Source organism: Hemicordylus capensis, chromosome 13 (genome assembly GCF_027244095.1).
Source record: "Hemicordylus capensis ecotype Gifberg chromosome 13, rHemCap1.1.pri, whole genome shotgun sequence".
Taxonomy (NCBI): Eukaryota; Metazoa; Chordata; class Lepidosauria; order Squamata; family Cordylidae; genus Hemicordylus; species Hemicordylus capensis.
This window is the reverse complement of record NC_069669.1, coordinates 541605-559937: the sequence shown is the minus strand read 5'-3', so window position 1 is coordinate 559937 and position 18333 is coordinate 541605. Positions and strand designations below refer to the sequence as shown.

The 18333-nt window shown below is 59.4% G+C and overlaps 2 protein-coding genes across 5 annotated transcripts; one reads left to right on the top strand and one right to left on the bottom strand.

Annotated features, from left to right (window-relative positions):
• Positions 1-247: 247 nt before the first annotated feature.
• PALB2 (partner and localizer of BRCA2) lies at positions 248-11634 on the bottom strand. 4 transcript variants are annotated; one of them, XM_053276645.1, is made up of 13 exons: positions 11286-11626; positions 10666-10725; positions 10392-10491; positions 8057-9757; positions 6533-7233; positions 5765-5848; positions 5117-5281; positions 4473-4558; positions 3833-3994; positions 3253-3369; positions 2526-2613; positions 1856-2004; positions 248-613 (listed from the first exon to the last, which is right to left on the bottom strand). In XM_053276645.1, exons 1-13 carry the CDS (start codon positions 11622-11624, stop codon positions 382-384), a joined length of 3984 nt encoding a protein of 1327 aa, XP_053132620.1. In that variant the 5' UTR covers positions 11625-11626; the 3' UTR covers positions 248-381. The 4 variants fall into 4 exon arrangements, 3 of the variants coding, with proteins under 3 accessions (XP_053132620.1, XP_053132621.1, XP_053132622.1); XM_053276646.1 differs by lacking the exon at positions 5117-5281; XM_053276647.1 differs by lacking the exon at positions 1856-2004 and having other exon boundaries at positions 466-613; positions 11286-11629.
• On the top strand, positions 11628-17467 carry DCTN5 (dynactin subunit 5). The gene is made up of 6 exons (XM_053276648.1): positions 11628-11829; positions 12374-12442; positions 13298-13416; positions 14585-14696; positions 16582-16684; positions 16792-17467. The coding sequence occupies exons 1-6, from the start codon at positions 11782-11784 to the stop codon at positions 16887-16889; spliced, it is 549 nt and encodes a 182-aa protein (XP_053132623.1). The 5' UTR covers positions 11628-11781; the 3' UTR covers positions 16890-17467.
• Positions 17468-18333: the final 866 nt, after the last annotated feature.

Here is an 18333-nt window from a genome sequence, read left to right as displayed (position 1 = left end):
GCTTATTTTTTTAACTGCATTTTTAACAGTTCAAAGGCACAAAACCTCAAATCACCAAACACAACAGCTTTGGTACAAGGCTCTGCTCTTGCACAGCTCCACGAGCTCCAGCAGCAGGGCTTGCAGTGGAAGCACCCCAGCAGGGACATGCCCACTCTGCTCCTGAGATCACCTCCAGCAAAATGGGCAGAAATGGAGATGACAATGCTTCTAGAGTCCGTTCACAGCACGTGTGGGATTAATGACCGATTCATCCAGGAATACATTCCAATCTGTCACGGAGGAAAGGACCCAGCCCCAGTGAGGAATTCCTCCAGCACAGGAAATCCTGCCCTGCTGTCCGATTGTCCGAGCCACTCGCCTCCAAAGGGGGCAAGTCTCTCAAAGAGAAGGCGGCCTCTGCACGGTGTAGCTGTAAACGCAGACGCTGCCGTCTTTGAGTCCAGCCAGCAGGCAAGTGTCTGTGACTGACCACCTGGCGAGAGACCAGCTCCCCTCAGAACGGGGGGGCAGCAGAGCCGTGCACTGCCCCAGAAATAAGTCCCACACGGCAATCGCTCCAGACGTCAGCACAGCTGCAGCAGAGGTATCCTTCACATCACCTTCCAGGTACCTAGTGGCAAGAGGGTTATTGAAAACACACAGGCCCCCTCCTTGGTCACGGTGCAACTCAAGGCAGATAACAAACCGTTCCTCGCCCCTGTGGGGCCAGCTGAAAAGCTTCTCTGAATCTGCACAGGGCCGAGCAGCCTCTCCTGTGGCCAGGACTGGACACTGCCCCATATGGCATGAGAAGTCAAGACAGTAAACATCATGAGAAGTTCCTGCAAGCCCAACAGGAGCCACCCCCAGAGGAGCCAGGCCACCTTCTGACCCACACCCAGATCAGGCACTGGGTCCGAAAAGCCCCTCTGGAGGGAGCTTCCTCCTTGCCCTCACACACTCCACAAGCCGCATGGCAAAGTGGCGGGTGTGCCCCACTGCTCATTCCGCGAGGGCCACTCAGTCAGCACTCCTCAGAAGTCTGGGCACTGCCGGCTCAGCCGCCCGGCTTCAGGGCAAGGGGCTCAGAGACGGGCTCAGACTTGCTCCAGGCAGGAGGCACAATCCTGCAGCAAACGGCACAGCATGAGACCCCCAGAAATGAAGGGGAGTTGCACAGCTCATCCCGAGAGGGCTGGGCAGGAGAGCTTCCTGCTGGACTGCGCTCAGAGTGGGCCCAGGTGCCCTTGGCCAGGAGAAGAAGGGCAAGCCCCTCTGGACGCCCCAGCCTCTCCTCCAGAGCGCTGCCTTTGACCATCTGCCGCTGCCATCGCAGCTCAAGGTCCTCCGCTCCTCCTCACTACAATAGAAAACTGCTCTGGCAACAGGCCCAGAATGCTCCAAGGGCAAATGAGATGGGGGGCAGGGGAGCAAGCCCTGCCTTTGAACGATAGCCACCGCCACCACCACCACACAAGGGGAGGCTGGGTTAGGAACTCGGGTCATGAACCTGCTGGCTTGCCTGAAAAGCAGCAGAGGGTGCCCACACCCCAGGAAGCCTCTGATTTGCACAGGCAGCCGGCAGGAAGAGAGGCTGCCCCCCCCCCCCCGCCCGTGACCTGCTGCCACTCCAATGTCAACAGGAAGGAGCCAGGATGGTCGGCGGCAGGAGAAGGAGCTCACCCCACTGAAGTGGCGGGGCTGGGGAAAGCCTCTTCCAGAAGCCCTGGAGTGGCACTGCCAGTCAGAGCAGGAGGCCCAGGGCCGGGGGAAGGACCGAAGACCCCGAGGCCAGAGCGATCAATGCCATCTGTGCCGACGGCTGCTTTTTCTCCCGGGTTCCAATCAAACACTCCCCCAAGCCCCAACTTGCCTTCCTGCGATCCCTAGAGGGAGGGACAAGAGCATCACCCCCGTACTCCTGGCTGTCTTGGGATTGAAAGCGACCACCCGGAAGGCAGGGCTCCCACGCGACTCACTCTCCTTGGCATGTGGGTGACTTAGGACCACAAACAGGAGGCCCTGAGCGGCAAGGGAGGAAGGACACACGGGGACGTCAAACTCCGCCAAAGCTGCAGCAGCAGCAGCAGCAGTTGGGGGAACACAGGGTTCGGGTTTCAGGAAGGGAGCAGCCCCTGGACAGCCTGGTGAGCGGCTGGATGTTGCTTCTGCTGTAGCCTCCCCCTTCCCCAGGACTTCTGCTGACACTTTTCCAAGCTGCCTTGCAAGACCTTTTGTGCTCAAAAGGCAGGCGATCGAGTCCCACAAATGAAGGAGAAGCAGAACTGGCCTCCCTGAAAACAACCACACGTGGGCGAGTCTCCCGAGCAAGGAGGCCTGTGGTTGTAGGGCAGCCACACACGCTGCCGCCAACATGGATGTGCACAGCCCAAGAAAACCAGGACTCTCTAGCTCGAAGCCGAGCCTGGACCGGCGTCCCGAGGAGGAAAGGGAGCCGGCACGAACACCCCAGGAGCCCTCTCCAAAGGGGCCCAGCCCGCTCAGCCCAAACAGCAGCTTCCCAGCGTCTAGGACCGACTTACCGAGTCGGCGTAGGCCCTGTGGCAGACCGAAGCTGGCTCAGAGCAGCCCACAGGCATCTTCCTCAGCAGCTGGCCCGTTCTCAGGTTCCTGCAAAAGATGGGAAGACAGCAGCATCGCCACTGTGGGTCTCCCCTAGTTAGACCCTGCTTAGCTAAGGGGACAATTCATGCTTGCGACTACAACACCAGCTCTCCTCCATTCATAGAAACACATCAAAAAGTGTTATATGTAAGCAGTCCCCTGGAGCTGTGCAACAGCATCAAACCTTCTGGGCGAACCCCAGACACAGTGAAGTGAAACATCTTCCATTGCTCTGTTTTGATGCAGATACACTTCCATCCCTAAAAATACATGACTTCATAAGAGCAATAAGCAACGCAATAAATGCCAGTCAAATTAAGCTGTTTCAAAGTTGCCATGGCCTTTTTCTTCAGTCACCTACCCCTCAGAAAGATCTGCGTCTCAAAAGGCGCATTGCTTTGGGCAGGCTAAAACGAGGGAGTGAAGAGTCTTCAGGGCCTTCGTGTTGGTTTTCATGAAATAGTTTAATTTAGATACTTTGGGCGATTGTGGGGGTGGACTTCTGAGATATTCAGATTTTTCCAGTTCTGTTCACAGTGCTTTAGTTGACAACATTTTTCCACATGGTCTCTATTGTTGACAAAATGCAAGTCAAACCCACATGCCAGGACACAGCAGACATACGGCCAGGGCAGGAGTGCTTACCAGACCACCACACAGTTCAGGGTCGTCATGCCAACCAAACCCTCCTGCATCCCGTCCACCTCAGCAAAAGCCAAAAGGGTTTCTTGGGAGGGCATCAAGGGCTGCCTCTCACTGGCCCTAGGAAGCAGAAAGACCCCCAGGTGATGCAGAGGACAGCGACAGAAGGAGGCTCCACGCGGTTAGGGGGCTGGCAACAGGGCCCCGCGTGGCCTTTCCCCCTAGACTGGGGTCCTCAAACTTGGGACTTGTGGTCCAACAACACCCGTCACCCCCAGCCACAAAAGCCAAAGGCACAATGGGAGCTGTAGTCCAACAATATCTGGGGAGGCATCCAAGAGGGAAAACGTTAAAGTAGTGAGTAGCTTGGATTACCCTCACACAGACTGGGCAAGTTCATGCTCCGGTCGTGACAAAGAGGGAACATTTCTAGATATCCTGAATGACTGTCCCCTCCACCTGCTCAATAAAGAGAATCACCACTTTAAGAGGGTGCCTCTTTGCTCAGTTAGCAGGGCTAAACGGAGACAGACACCCCTACGTGTCAAACACACACACCCCCTTCCACGTCTCTGCTTCTCACCTTCCTGCCTCAGAGAAAGAAGTGACTTCCACCTCTTGGTCTTGGAGCGACCCACAACTGCTGACCAGCCGCCTGCCCTTCAGGCCAAGGACAGCTTTGATGTGGCCAGCTTTGATGAGTGACTGCTGAGTGCAACCGTCCTCGGAAGAATGAAACAAGAACCTGGAGAGAAGGGAACAAGGACACGAGTCTCAAAACGTGTGAGACTTGAAACTCAGGGGCAGCTCCGCCTGAGAACTGGCCAGCCTGCGGGCAGGTCCGGGATGGGAGAGAGAGGAGCCCCCCGAGCTGCTCCTGTCTCTGGCTCTGGGAAAGCAAAGGCAGGCGGTTCTGGTCTTTAACCTGAGCCTGAAAGCCCAAAGCCTGGTCAGAGGATCCATCCAGGCAGAACTCGTGTGAATAGTCTTCCTATCACCATGTGCTGTAAAGACAGAGAACCTCCTGGGTACATGCATTAATTTCTAAAGTCAACGAAGGGACTGGCCCCTTTGATAATCCAGAGTCGAGATGGCATGTATGGAGGAACAAGGACTGGATGCCACATGGGAATAGCGCCGTGTGCTCATGCGATGAGTGCAAACGTGTGGCTAGGCGGTTGCTGAGGCTCCAAAGAGGCAGCAAGGTTCTCGGAAGGACTCACCTGATCTCTGCAATCTCCAGACTGCCCAGGGCCACACAGACGTGGCTCTTGATGCCCGGCAGGGGAATGATTTGGATGACAGGGACCTGGAAAAGGAGAGCAGCAGAGTTCAAGGCATCTGCACCACCTTCCCCTGGGCGGCCATCCCAGCAGCAACAAACATACCCATTGCTGGCATCGCTGCTGCTGAACTGCCACTTTTGAGGGATCTTTTTAGAAAACCTGCTTGTCCCAACAGCCAATTTGCTTGTTCTTATGGGTTCACTGATGTGAGACGCCCGGGAATTATGTGGACAACAGAGAGGGGTGTATACAGGCTTACAACCCAGGAGACTGTCTGCATATGGATTTGGAGAAGGACCCATCACCGCCAGCACAGGGACTCGGCCTGATGCTTCAGCCATCGGAGTCTGTGCTAGAAGGGGTGCAGGGGGGTTGAATGGCCCAGCACCGGAGAAGAGAAGGCTCCCAGCCAGCGGAGAACTCCTGCTTGAGGTCGCCAGCCCAGAAGGCGGCCATACCACCAGGTTAAACACCTATGCACGTAAAAAAGGAGGCCATGGGGCGGGCGACAGCCGCTGGGGGCAGGTTTGCCCCTCAAGTCACGTTGGCATTTTAGCAGCCTCGGCAAAGGCCTCCCCTACCTCTGCCAGGTGCCAGGTATGCAGGGCCTCCCAGTGGCCGGGGTCCAGGTGCCTCCAGAGGGAGACGGAGGTTTCACAAGCAGTCACAATACACAATTCGGAGGAGCCGGCAGCAGCCTCCCAGCACACCGTGCCCACGTCCACAGAGCAGGAGCCAGAGAAGTTCTGTCCAAAACAAGAGGGAGGAAAGCGTCCCAACACGGGCTGCGGCCTGCCCCAGAGCACTTGTGCCACGCCAAGGAGATGACACGTGGCCTTCTTCCTCCAACTCACCAAAGGAAGAGGAGTTGGCTGGACTTCACCCGGGGGGGGGGGCAGGGGCTACGTCTAGAGAGGGGCACCAGGAAACATCGGGGCAGCCTGTGCGCTGGAAGGAAGCCCACCCCCCCACCCCCACCCCAGCAGTCGATGGGCTGAAGGGGGCTCCTCAGGTCTACCCCCCCCCTCATTCCAGAGCACATCCTCACGGCCTCTACCAACCTAGGGCCCGAGCCTGCAAAAAAAAGAGACCACACGAGTGCCCCGCAGCAAGTCAGCTTCTGTTGGGGGCATTTTGAAGACTGTGCAGAGCAAGTGACCACAGCAAGCCCCCTCTGGGTTGGGTTGGCCCCCCTTTTCTGCAAGTCAACAGAGTTTTCTTCTTCTAACCTTCAGTCTCGAAGTCAGCTGCAAGCTCCCTGCTCTCTGGCTCTCTCCTGCAGCCTCTGCCAGGTTCCCAGCCACCACTCTGTCCTGCGTGACAAGGCATGAGGAGGAGGAGGAGGGTGAAGGTCCCGGGGGCTTCCCAACGGGGATCAGGAAGCCTCACCCCACATCAGAGCCTGACAGAGCCGCCCTGAGAAGCAGCCCACGCCCTGAACCAACTTCCACTGTTCCAGCTACATCCAGGCCCTTGAATGCTTAATCATCTGCACTGAAGGGGAAGACACAAGGGACCCTGCCTTGGAGTGGAAGGTTCGACCAGACCGCCTTAAAGTCTCTCACAGACCGGTGCTCTAGCAAGCCCGGCCATCGCCACTGGCCACTGCCAATCACTGATGAGCCAGCCACTTGCTGAGAGGCCGTGGCGGCATGGGATGGTAACCAACATTCTAGCTGCTCAGGGGAGAGCTTCAGGACTAGAATCCTGGCAGTCGATGCCACTTCTGAAAGGAAAGTTCCGTTTGGCTGGAAGAAAGGAAGAATCTCGCACAGGGCCGAGTGACTAGAGACGCCGAGGAACAGACGGCGGCGCTGATCATGCAGGGAGGCTGCCGACTGCAGCTTTGTGACGGTCTGGCCTGCAGGGTGCTGACATGGGGCTCTCCAGCAACATCTCCACATTTCCCCAGGGCAACCCACTGCTCTTCACGGTCCTGACCTATAAGCCAGCAGGCGGAGGCTGGCGCTCCCCAGAGCCTCCTCCCACCCTTTTACCTGTTTGGGCGCGTCCTCGTCCTGCCCTCCAGACGCGACGGCTGGAAACGGACTCCCCCCAGGCCTCCAGCTGTCTCCGCCTGGGCTGGGCCCTCCCATGCTGCAGGCTGCTTCCTCCGGGCCAGCCCCGGGCAGGGCAGGAGCGGCTCCCAAGGTGCCTGGCTCCTCCACTTGCGAAGGAGACGCACACAACAACAACATGTCAGGCACAGAGGCTGGGGGAGCTGCTGGGGTCGCCCCCACGGCAGGGAAAGCGGGAGTAGGCGGCTGGGACTCCAGCAGGCCGCTGTGGGCGCCCTCCAGGGCTGGAGAGAGGAGCCACTTGCTGGAGGGGATCCGTGCCTTGTGCAGGGGCTGCAGGATGGGTGGCAGCGCTGGCGGCTCATCCTCCAAAGAAGCAGGAACGTCGCCAGGCGCAGAGGATCCTTCCTCAGCAGCAAACTGCGGGAGGCGCTCGGCCGATCTGCCAGCACCAAACGTCTCCAGCAGTTCTACAGCACAAGCGTCGAGTTTTTGGGATTTGAGGAAGCCAAATTCCTCTTCGGGCAGGTGAAATTCTTGGAGGTCCAGCTTGGCAGGCAGCCACTTCAGACAGGCCCTCTCATTTCTGACAGGGAAGGGGAGCTCCGGGATGCCGCCCTCGGCCCAGAAGAGGCCTAGAGAAGCGGGATGCGCCGCACGCGGGAAGCCCCTCTTTCGCCCTGCAGACACAAACAATACGTGGGCGATGGCCTTGCGCCTTCTCACCAGCTGCAGCCACGAGGCTTGTCCCTCCTGGGCTGGGGTGCTTCAGGCCACTCTGCTCAGCTCAACAGCAGAGAAGCAACCTGCAGATTCAAGATGGCCAAAGGGCCTAGAGGCTGCAGCCGTCCAGCTCCCCAGCCTCTCTGGAGTCGACGGGCAGAAGTCTCGGCTGCGCAGACGCTGGGGGCACTTCCAGGTCTGTTTTCACGAGGCTTGGGCCACTGGGGCTTCTTGGGCTCCCTCACACCACCGCCAGCTGCTGCTGCCAAGGCCCCAGTCAGTGGGGAGAATTCAAAGCCCACCGAGGGCCCCCCCAAAACAAACCTTGGAGGTGGAAATCCAAAAGCCTCCCATCTCCCGCCCCGACTTCTCCTGCACAAGCCCCTTTGAAACAGACAAGCAAGAGCTGCGCTCGGCGCGCTCTCTGGCAGCTCCGGCTCATTTCAAAGGTGCTTTTGCAGGAGAGCTTGCCAGTGGAACCTCCCCCCACCGCCATGCTGCCATCTCGCCTTGCCTCCCAGGAGGGGGTCTCTACAGCCTCTGCTCGGAGCTTCGGGAGGGAAGAGGTGGGCTCCCGGGGCCAGCCCCTCCCCCAGAGAGCCCCTGCCAGGCGCCTGGACCGTAAGCAGAAGAGTCGGCCATTCGCTGCTTAGGGACCTATGAGGGGGCCGCAAGTGGCGGGGGGGCACTCCCCAAGAAGGGCACCCCCCACCCGTCTCTTCCAAGCACAGGGACCTCGCCTGGTCTTCGGAACCCTCCGCTAGGGACACCACCACGTACCTGGGGACATCCTTCTCCTCTTGCACTGCAGAGCAGCCTCCGGGGGCTCCTCTTGAGGTGGAGAGGCGGCATCCAGTGGCGCCAGCGTGGCCCCAGCTTGGCCCCGAGTCCCGTCCCGTCCCGCCGGCCTGCCCTCCGAGTGACGCACCTCGCTGTGGGCTCTCAAACCTCTCACGACGCTGGAGGCAGATTCGGGTCCCAGGCGGGCTGTGCGGGAGCTCTGCCCGCCTTCCGATCCAGCCAGCCGCCTCTTGCCACTTGGCTCAGCTTCTGCACGGCCCCTGGCGGCAGCAGCAGCAGCAACGGGGAGCAGCGTCCCCCCCTCGCCTTCACCAGGGCTGTTCTCTTGGGCCTCCTTTGACACAAGACCACTGCTGCCTCGGGGGGCAGCTGGCCCCGAGGTCTCCGTCGGCTCCTGTGACCAGCAGCTTGCAGTTCGGCGGCTCGGCCCCGCTGCTGCCCCCCTCCTCCTCGGCCTCCCCGCTCTTCGGTGCCGGGTGAGCACCCCGCTCGGAGTCAGGCTCTCGCTGGGAGCGGTGCTCTCATGAGAGAGAGGGAGGAGCGCCTGCGGGGCTGCAGGGGCTGCAGCATCAGCACTGGGAGGCGGGGAAGAAGAAGGGCCCCCCCTGGCCTGGCCGCTGCTCCCCACCAGCTCTTGGGAGGGCACGGCTGCCCTGGTGCCGGCCAGCCTCTGCCGCCTCCGGCTCTTTCCCAGCTGGCTCTCGATGACCGCCGCCAGGTTCACCTCCCTCTGGCAGCTGGACATCCGCCGCGTGGTCCTGACATAATACTCCACAGGGAAGAGCAGCCCCTCAACGACTGTGCAGGAGCTCAGCGGGCTCTTGGCGGGAGTGACAGGAGGCGCCTGCTCCAGGAGGGCAGGCCCAGCTTCAGCCGGGCCCCACAAGGCCTCTTCATCGGGCTTGTCCATGGGAGTCCCTCTGTCACCAAGAGTCACCCGGCTCTGCCCTTTGCCTTCCGACAGGGCAGCCCCCGGGAGAGCCTCAGAGGCGAGTGCCGCTTCTGCAGGCCCACACGCTGCTTCCTCCCCCGCCCAGGCATGCTCCTTTCCGGCCTGGACAGTTTCTTGCCCTCCCTGTGAAACAGGGGTCTTGGCAGCTGGACTGCCCGAGTTAGCCAAGACGCCTTCCTCGCCCAGAGGCTCAGGCAAAGACACCTGGCTCTCAGAGGACTGTCCACAAGGAAGCGGCCTGCTGGAGAGGCCAGGAGAGGGGGTTGCTCCAGATGTCTCCAGCTGTGGCTCAACACCGCCTTTAGCTGCGGCCACTGGGGAGACCTGCAGCACGCTCTGGTCCAGCTCCCAAGCGCTGCTGCTCCTGCTCTTGAAGACTGGTGACCCAGAAGCCCCAACAGAGCCTCTTGGGCCTCCCGACTCGCATTCACTCTTTCTCCAAAGCACCTCACGGGCAGACTCGCCACCCTCCTCCCGTGCCAGGACCGCCTTCCGTCGCAACTTGGATCTGCTTCTGGGCAGCAGCGTCCGTTTCTCCTCAGGAGCAAGCCCGGCCAGACCAAAGAGGGCCCTTGTCGGGTCCTGCTTGGGGCGCTCAGAGCCAGAGTTCTTTGGCAAGCTGCCTCCCTGGCAGAAGACCTCAGGCTCCAGTCTGAAGGAGACGGATGTCATGTTTGCAGCGCTCAGCTCTGGAAAGGTGCCTGTAGGGGAGATCTGGCTGGTGGATTCTGTGAAGGCAAAGGCCACCCCGAGTAGCTGCTTCCCATCAAGAAGGCACACAGGGCAGGAAAACTAGGCACGTTCTCACCAGTCTGACTTTTAAAATCTACAGGGAGCTTCAGCCGATCAACAGGGAGCGGCATTTCCTAAAAGGATGCCCGATGCCCGAGACTGATCGAGCCTCAAAGAGGGAGAGTCCTGGGCTCTTCCCTGCAGTGGATGCAGAGCCTGAAGCGACCCAGAGCGCTTCCAGACTGAACCACCCCAGGCTTGGTCCAGAGACCGCTTCATCCACTCACCCACCACCACCCTCCCTGCAAACCAGCTTCTGCCATCCGAACTGGAGCCTGTCGAGAGCGGGAATGCTTCCAGAGGAGCCGGGAGAGCAATCGCTCCAGATGCCCAGAGCAATCAAGCCAAGCTGCAGGAGAAAGGGCGGGGAGAAACCCCCACCAGGATTTGACTGGAGAGAGGAGGAGGAGAAAGGGGGATTCCTCCCTGGATGCCAATCAGATTTAGGAGTGAGTCGGTGCTTAACTGGCTGGCAGCAGAGGTCAGTTCCCTGCTCTCTGTCCCACCTTTGCATGAGACCAGATGGGCAGGTACTAATTCCAGACACAAACACACCCACAAGACTCTTACCTGCAAGGTCCTTCTCTGCTTTGTCCTGCATAAGCAACTCATTCTGCTCAGCAACTGTTTTCTGGACGTGATCTCGGACCTTCTCGGCTCTTTCAGCACGCTGCAAAGAACAAGGTTGCGGAAAGGAGAGAGAAAGAGGTCTCAACTCTTCACAAATCGGGGTTTTGTTCATTGTCTGTACAGCTTTGTGCCATAAATGCCTCAAAAGCTGCTACAAAAAATATCTTCCATTTCCCAGATGGAGAGATCAGTCAGCAGTCTGATCTTTACCTACCTGCAGCCTGTTGAATGTTTTGCTGTATTCTCTTTTCAGTAAGGCCAGCTTTTCTCTCAGCTAGAAGACAAAGACATAACAAAGCCTGTGTGTGAGCCTGTCTTCTGCCCCCTCCAGCCAGCTCTCACGATTCCCAACGTGTTATGGGAGAGGAGCCCTTGGCTTGCTGCTCCAGCCCTGGCCCAACAAGCATCAGAAGGCCTGCAAAAGGATGAGGGGTGTCCTCCATGAACAAGAATATAAGCAATTGCCCTGCGGGGCCCAAGCAAGGGGTCCACCTAGCCTAGCATCCAGGCCCCCAAGGTGGCCACAAAGATGCCCCTGGAGGCCCACAAGCAGGGCATCAAGCAGTAGCCAGGGATGGGGGGGGGGTCGCCAAAGGAGGCACAGCTGCCTCTGCTTCCCAGCAGCAGTTTCCACACCGCTCAAGAGCAATGCTGCCTGCAGGCTGACCATTCGTCAGGTAGAGCTGCACGGTTAGCTGTGCAGCTCTGACGAACTGCCAGTCTACAGGCAACACAGCTAGCCCATGCAGCTTCACCCAGCAAACAGACAGTCTGCAGGCTGCCCTCCCCCGCCCCGCCCCCCCCTCCCCCTCCCCCCCACTCTCCTCCCCCCACCTTCTCCTTCTCCTGCGGGGTCAGGATTTTCCCCAGGGGGGGCTCCATCATCCCAGGCCTGCCCGCTTGGCCTCGCTGCTCGGGGACTCGCACCGCCTCTCTCTTGGCGCGGGGGGGTCTCTCTCCCGGGCGCCCCCCCGGCTGGCCCCGGCCCCGCCCCCCGCAGCACGCTCTTTCCAAAAACACCGCCAACCCCGTTGCGCAGGCGCGCTGAGGAAACCCGCGACGAGAGAGACGACCAAGTCCAGGTGGCTGTCTGTACGCATGCGCCTGGAGAACTAGTCGCACTTCCGTTTCCTGGTCAAACCACCGAGACGGGGTGGGAGGGCAGAGCGGCATACACTCCCTGGAACGGGAGCCGGTGTCAGAGTTTCTGTGGCTCCAAGGGACGCGGCGATTGGCTGGCGCTTGGAAAGGGCGGCGCTGATTGGCCACCACGGCGGCGGAAGCCGGATCCGTGTACAGGTCCGGGCGCGGCGGAGTCGGAGGGGCAGCCATGGAGCTGAGCGAGATGCTCTACAACAAGTCCGAGTACATCGAGACGGTGCGCGGAGCGAGCCCAGGCGCTAGTCCTCATCACCCAGCCCCGGGGGAGGGGCAGCGGGGCGCGCTAGGCGGATTCCAGGGAGAGGATGAGCGGGCACGACGAGTCACGGTGGAGCCTCCACGCTCAGAGGCAGTCTACCTCTGAACACCAGTTGCTGGAAAGTAGCAGCAGCAGGGCCCGAGATCTGGCTAGCCATTGAGGGAAGCGGGAGCCTGGGCCGGAGAGCTCCTCCCGAGCTGATCGAGCCAAGCCCTCCTGGGGTTCTTAGGACTCAGCCAGCACTGGCAGGTTTATTAATGTGGGTTGTATGTAGCTCCCTGGCAGGGTGCCTAACAGAGGCCTGCAGCAGGGTTTCTCTCCTAGTAGGGACGAAAGGGGCTCTGGGCTTAGATTAAGGGGACAGTGCACAGCTGTCCACACGGTTAATGAACCGGGCACAAATGCAGCACACCTTTTCTGAGGCTTGAGTTGAGATTCAGGTCGCCTGAAATTGGCCCTACTAACTAACTCTCCCTCTCCTCGCCCCCCTTCTTCTTCCCAGGCTTCCGGGAACAAAGTCAGCAGGCAGTCAGTGTTATGCGGGAGCCAGAATATTGTGCTCAATGGCAAGGTGAGTTTCAGCCCTGGAACTGCTGGTGGGGGACACACACACCCCCGTGGTGGCTCATCCGAACAGGCCGGGGTGGGGTGGGGCGCCAAAGGAGGCATGGCTGCCTCTGCTTGGGTTGCTCTTCTCTCTCCCGCCCTGCCCAAGAGCCGGATCACCAGGCAGCTCTACCTGCGAAATTGCCAGCCTGCAGGCAGCACGGCTCTCAGGCGAGACGGATCAACCCAAACTGTCAGGAAGCCGTCGTATTAGGATGAGCCGCTACTGTGGGGACTGTGTTGGGAGCTAATTCTGGACATTTGTTTGCTTGCTGGCAGACACAAAGGTGGGAAAGCAAAGTATATGGAGAGCAGAAGTTTGTTCTTGCTGCATCTTCAGGTGCATGGTGTTTTCCAAAGTACAAGAGGACAGGTCCTCACCCCAAGGGACTTGCCATAGAAAATTTGAGCTGGGGGAGCCATGCCAGCAGGGAAGGATCTGTGTCGATTTCAGTTACAAAGTGTAAGAAGACCTTGTGTATAACATTCACACACCTGAGGTCTGGATGGGCCAGTGGTCTGACTCTGTATAAGGCAGCTTCCTATGAGGCCACAAATGACTGCGATCAGTGCATGCACCCTTGGGCTACAACAGTCGGTCGTAGTGACAGAAAAACTCCTGTACCGGAGTGACACCAACGACATTGAACTAAATGGCGAACGTTTTTTGCCCGGTATACTTTTTAAGAGCACTGTAGTTCAGTCTGCCACGACGACACTGACTTGACGGCACGCAATCAGTTTAGTCTGAGTTGCACGCCTCATGGGAAGCCCAGCAGCGCCATAACGACGCTGCCTCTTTTCTGTCCTTCCTCTTCAGACCATCGTCATGAACGACTGCATCATCCGAGGGGACCTGGCCAACGTGAGGGTCGGCCGTCACTGTGTGGTGAAAAGCCGCAGCGTCATCCGGCCACCTTTCAAGAAATTCAGCAAGGGGTAGGAGTTGCTGGGGGTGAATGTGCATCCGAGAGTGAGTGGTCAGAGAGAGCCGTTTGGAGCCGCGATGCTTCTGTGTGCCTCCAGATGGAGCTAGGAGCACAAAGGCCCGTGCTGTCCTTTCCCCCTTTGATCGGAGCCTGTGTGATATTTTATAAGCAGTTGCCTTAAACGACACACGTCCAGTGACCTCAAATGCTTTGAGATGCTGTTTTCCCAAATGCAAAGGCCAAGTTCCCTGACAATCAAATCAAGGCAGTGTTACTTTAAGCCCCGTGAGAAAATGTGGATTTAAATCAAGTGTCTACTTCATATAGACATTCAGGGCAGATTGGAGAAGGAACAATACACGGCTTAATTAATTTCTGCACTTAATTGTTCAAACTGAATTGTATTTTTGTCCTTTGGGGGTGGGTGTAGGGGAAAGAGCTGGCCTTGTCGTCAACATGAATTGTCCCCTTTGCTAAGCAGGGTCTGCCCTGGTTTGCATTTGAACGGGAGGCTACATGTGTGAGCACTGTAAGACATTGCCCTTAGGGGGTGGGACCACTCTTGGAAGAACATCTTTATGCTTGCATGCCGAAGGTTCCAAGTTCCCTCCCTGGCAGCATCTCCCAGAGAGGGCTGAGAGAGATTCCTGCGTGCAACCTTGGAGAAGCCGCTGCCAGTCTGGGTAGACAATACTGAGCTAGAGGGACCAAGGGTCTGACTCTGTATATGGCAGTGTCCTGTGTTCCTAGCCCCTCCTACCTGGAGGTGGGGACTCTGCTGAGAGCCCTGTGGTCTAGTCTGCCTCTTCGGTCAATTATGGAACTGAAATAGCAGCCTCCCCTGCTCAGCCCAAGGGCCATGACCTGATTTCCTGCTTCTAGATGTGGTTGTGGCTGAAGAGAGGCAGGGCAGAAGCACATCAGCAGGGGCCATAGTTGGTGGCTGCAAACGGAGAAGAGGCTGGGTGCGATCCAGAGTGTGTCGTCTTCTCTCTGCCCGCCAGCCAGAGACAGATCCTGCTGTGGGGATGCCGGAGCCTTGTCTGGCCTGGCTCTGCAGGCACCCGTCACCTGGCTTGTCTGGCCTTTCGGCCTCCGCGATTTGGGAGGGGCTGGTTGGTGCTGTTGGTGAAGCACTTGTGCCGAGGAGTCACCCTCCCCCACCCTCCCTCCTCTAGGGTTGCCTTCTTCCCCCTGCATATTGGGGACCACGTCTTTATTGAGGAGGACTGTGTGGTCAACGCGGCGCAGATTGGCTCCTACGTCCACATAGGCAAGAACTGCATCATTGTAAGTGTGCTCCATCCAGAGTTCCATGTGCGCACCCCCACCTGGGAATCCCAAAAGCAAGCACGGGCCTCGGGCAGGATCCTGGCTTGGATCCAAGCTGACCTTGTGAGCTCAGCTGTTGGCCAAGAGAATTACTCCCCAGGTAAACAGTATTCACCCTCTCCCTCCTGTGTGACTAAAGAGCTTGCACCCGATCCTTCGGATGCCAGCGAGCTCGCCCCCTTTGGCGACGAGTTGCAGATTGCCACGGCTTCTGGGCCAAAGAGCAGGCAGGTGGAGGCTGCCTTGAATGGCTCCTGCTCTCTGGGTTGGAGCCAGGGAAGTGTCCAAACCTGTCAGCGGGGCAGAAGAAGAGGCAGTCTTGTGGGGACAGCCGGCACTGGCCTGCAGGAAACCCCACGGTGGCTTGGCCCCTGGGGCCATGCAGAGAAGAGGCCCCGCCCTCTGGAAGACAGAGGGGGTTTGTCTGGCGCAGACCAGGCAGGGCTGCCTGTCCCCGATCGGGGGCCCATCTCCACAGAACTCCCTTCAAGGCGGTCTTCCTGCTGGGAATGAGATGTGGACGGCCAAGCCAAACAAGCAGCTTCACTCAGAACCTTGAGGCTCTCTGTTCTCCTGCACCTGAGCAAACATGGCGAGATGTTTATTTGCCGAGACAATGAAGTTCCTCATTGTTTGGCAGCTGGAGCTGGTGGGACGTGACTCCCGGCTGCAGGGCCAGAGGCTCTTTGCACTGCTCCTGCGCCCAAAACCCCAACGCCCAGGGAGGCTGAGGCGGAAACACACTGGCCCGGCAGCTGGCTCGGGGGGAGGGGGGGTCTGAAGCAGACGCGATCCCCACGCCTCCTTGCCTCCTGTGTTTAGAAGCACATGAAGGCCCTCGGGTGGATTCTGTAGAAACTGGGAAGGGACACGTGGGCCGCTTTTCAGACAGGGTTGTTCCTTGGTAGGTGGTCCATAGCTGGAGTGGGATCTCTTGGTAGGTCCCTGGATGACCTGCAGAAGGTCCCTTTTCCATCGCCCACTAGCTTAACAAGAGCAACACCAGTAATTAGCTTTTCTTCTCCTCCTCCTCCTCCTCCTCTAAATTAGGCCATTGGACTCTGTGATCCAAGGTCCCTCCAGTGTAGCTTTGGACTGGGAGGTGGAGGTGTGGCTCACGGCGGGGGGGGGGGCAGGCTGTGTGGCACCCAGCCCTGCCCGTCTGTTGCAGCTGACTCTGCTTGGGGGACCTTGAGGTTCTAGTAACAACCCCAGGAGGTCCGGCAAGCCTGAAATCTGCCCCCACGTGGTCTCCAGACCACACCAGCCTCCTGCCGCCACCCATCTGCCTTTCCTGCCCTCCCCTTCACTGCTCATCGTGGTTGCTGGTGCTCCATCCTTGCCTCGCGTCGCGGGGCCTGGCCCAGTGGTAGCACCATTACCAGCAGATGCACCGGACACGTGGTCCCCCCGAGTAGTAAGCCAGGGAGTGAGTAGGCCTCTGCACACACTGTGCAGTGACACTGTTTGGGGTCACCTGCTCCTTTGCAAGTGAAGGAGTCCAGCATCCATCTGCGCTTCTTCCTTGCCCTGATGTCCTCCACCACCACCACCACCACCACCCCGTTGAAGCTCCCCGTGAGCTGCTCCCGCTGCAGGGAGGCACAGCACAGAGGAGCAGCAGCAGCAGCAGCAGTCATTTAATCCCGACTGAACTGGCCATGCAAACCAGGCAGAGGTGAAATGCTCTGTTGCTGGGGTTAGGACGTTTCTAGGTTTAAAAACAACCTTGGCAGCTGGTGAGCAGAAGGCCTGTTGTTCTCTAGCCACGAGGCCCAGGGTGTGAGTGCGCGGAGGGTGGGGCGCTTCTCAATGCCTGGCTGACTGTGCGGTGTCCTTTCAGGGCCGCCGGTGTGTCCTGAAGGACTGTTGCAAAATCCTAGACAACACAGTCCTGCCCCCCGAAACTGTGGTCCCGCCTTTTACGGTCTTCTCCGGCTGTCCAGGTAAATGGGGCCGAGGTCGCCCTGACCCAGGATGGACGGGGGGGGGGGGAACCGGGCCGGGGAGGGAGGGGGCCTGGAGAGTTGCTCACGCGCTGCTTCCTCTGCAGGGCTCTTCTCCGGAGAACTCCCAGAGTGTACTCAAGAGCTGATGGTCGACGTCACCAAAAGCTACTACCAGAAGTTCCTGCCCCTCACCCAGGTCTAGCGCTTTCCTTCCCGTCTGCCTGAGCGTTGAGCAGGAAGAAGCCTCCACGCCTCGCCTGGCCCTGCCGGAGCTGTGCCCTGCTGGGAGTCCTGCAGGCGGCTGCCTTCCCCGTTCTTAGGGGGGCCCCTCCTCTCTTCCTGCCTCCCAGGCTGGTGTCTGTGATCTGGGCTGCTCACTGTCCGAAGCTGTTCCCGTTTCTTGTTGACTGCTGAAGCCAGTCCAGGGCAATCCCCCTGCAAATGGTCTCGCTTGAGGACGCCCACGTATTTATTGAACCCCCAACCGTGTGTGTGTGTGTGTGTGTGTGTGTGTGTGTGTGTGTGTGTGTGAGGTGCTGCCAGCTGGGGGCTGCCCTGGGGCTTGGCGGCAGCAGCAGCCGCTCCAGGGGCCTGGGGAGGTGCCCAGCCCACTCCCTCGCCAGGCCTGGAGCGTCTTCATGGAAACGAGTCCCAGAGCAAGCCAGGGGCTCCATTGGGCCCAAGGGCCTCCGCGGCTGTGCGAGGCTTGTGCTTTCCCCCCTTCCTGCAGAACTTTCAGTGGGTCTGTCTGGATTGTGAAAGGAGGGGTTTGGGGAGGGAGGGAGGGAGGGAGGCGAGGGGCCAGCAGGTGGGGCCTCCTGCTGTTCCTGTGCAAAAGGAGGGGTCCGCAGCGGCTCTCCTGGGGCGCTCAGGCCCCTCCCACCCCACCCCACCCCACATAGCCTCCCTGGCCCCTTCCCCCACCTGCAGCGCAGGTTTGCTTTGTCTGCACCTGTCTTGTGTTCACCGGACGGCTTCCTGGCCATCCTCCCTCGGGCCAGAATTTCTGCCAGGGCCGGGGTGGGGGGGGGTGCTCTCCTCTGCTCTGGGCTTTGGACTATCCCGATACCTAAATGTGTAGTAACCGCTGTTAACTGTCTGGTGTGTTTGTATTTCCCTGTGCACAAATTAAAACCCTCTAAAGTGGGTCAAGTGCTCTGGAAGCGTTTGGTCTCCCTGGCAAGCGTCCCGGCAGCAGAGACAGGCGGGCTGCCTGCGAGCTGTTCGGTGGTTGTAGGAGCAGCTGCTCCTCACCAGCCAGGCGGGGGGCGCCCAAGGAGGAGGCGCAGCTGCCTCCGCTTCCCGGCAGCGGCTGCAGGTGCTCCTCTCTCTCCCGCCCCCTCCGGAAGCCCCGCTGCCCGCAGGCTGGCCAAACCACGCTGCTCTCTCCCTTGCCCTGCAGGCAGCACAACCGGCCCATGCAGCTCTACCTGAGGAATGGCCAGCCTGCGGGCAGCAGGGCTCTTGGGCGGGGCAGGAGAGAGGAGCCGCCCGAGCTGCTGATGAGAAGCAGTGGCAGCTGCACCTCCTTGGGCGCCCCCCCCCGGCTCGTTGGGATCAGCTGCTGCTGCATTCACTTTGCTAACTTGGAGTGGAAAGCAAGCCTTAAGGCGGGGGGGGGGGGCTTGTTAGCTGCCAATGGGAAG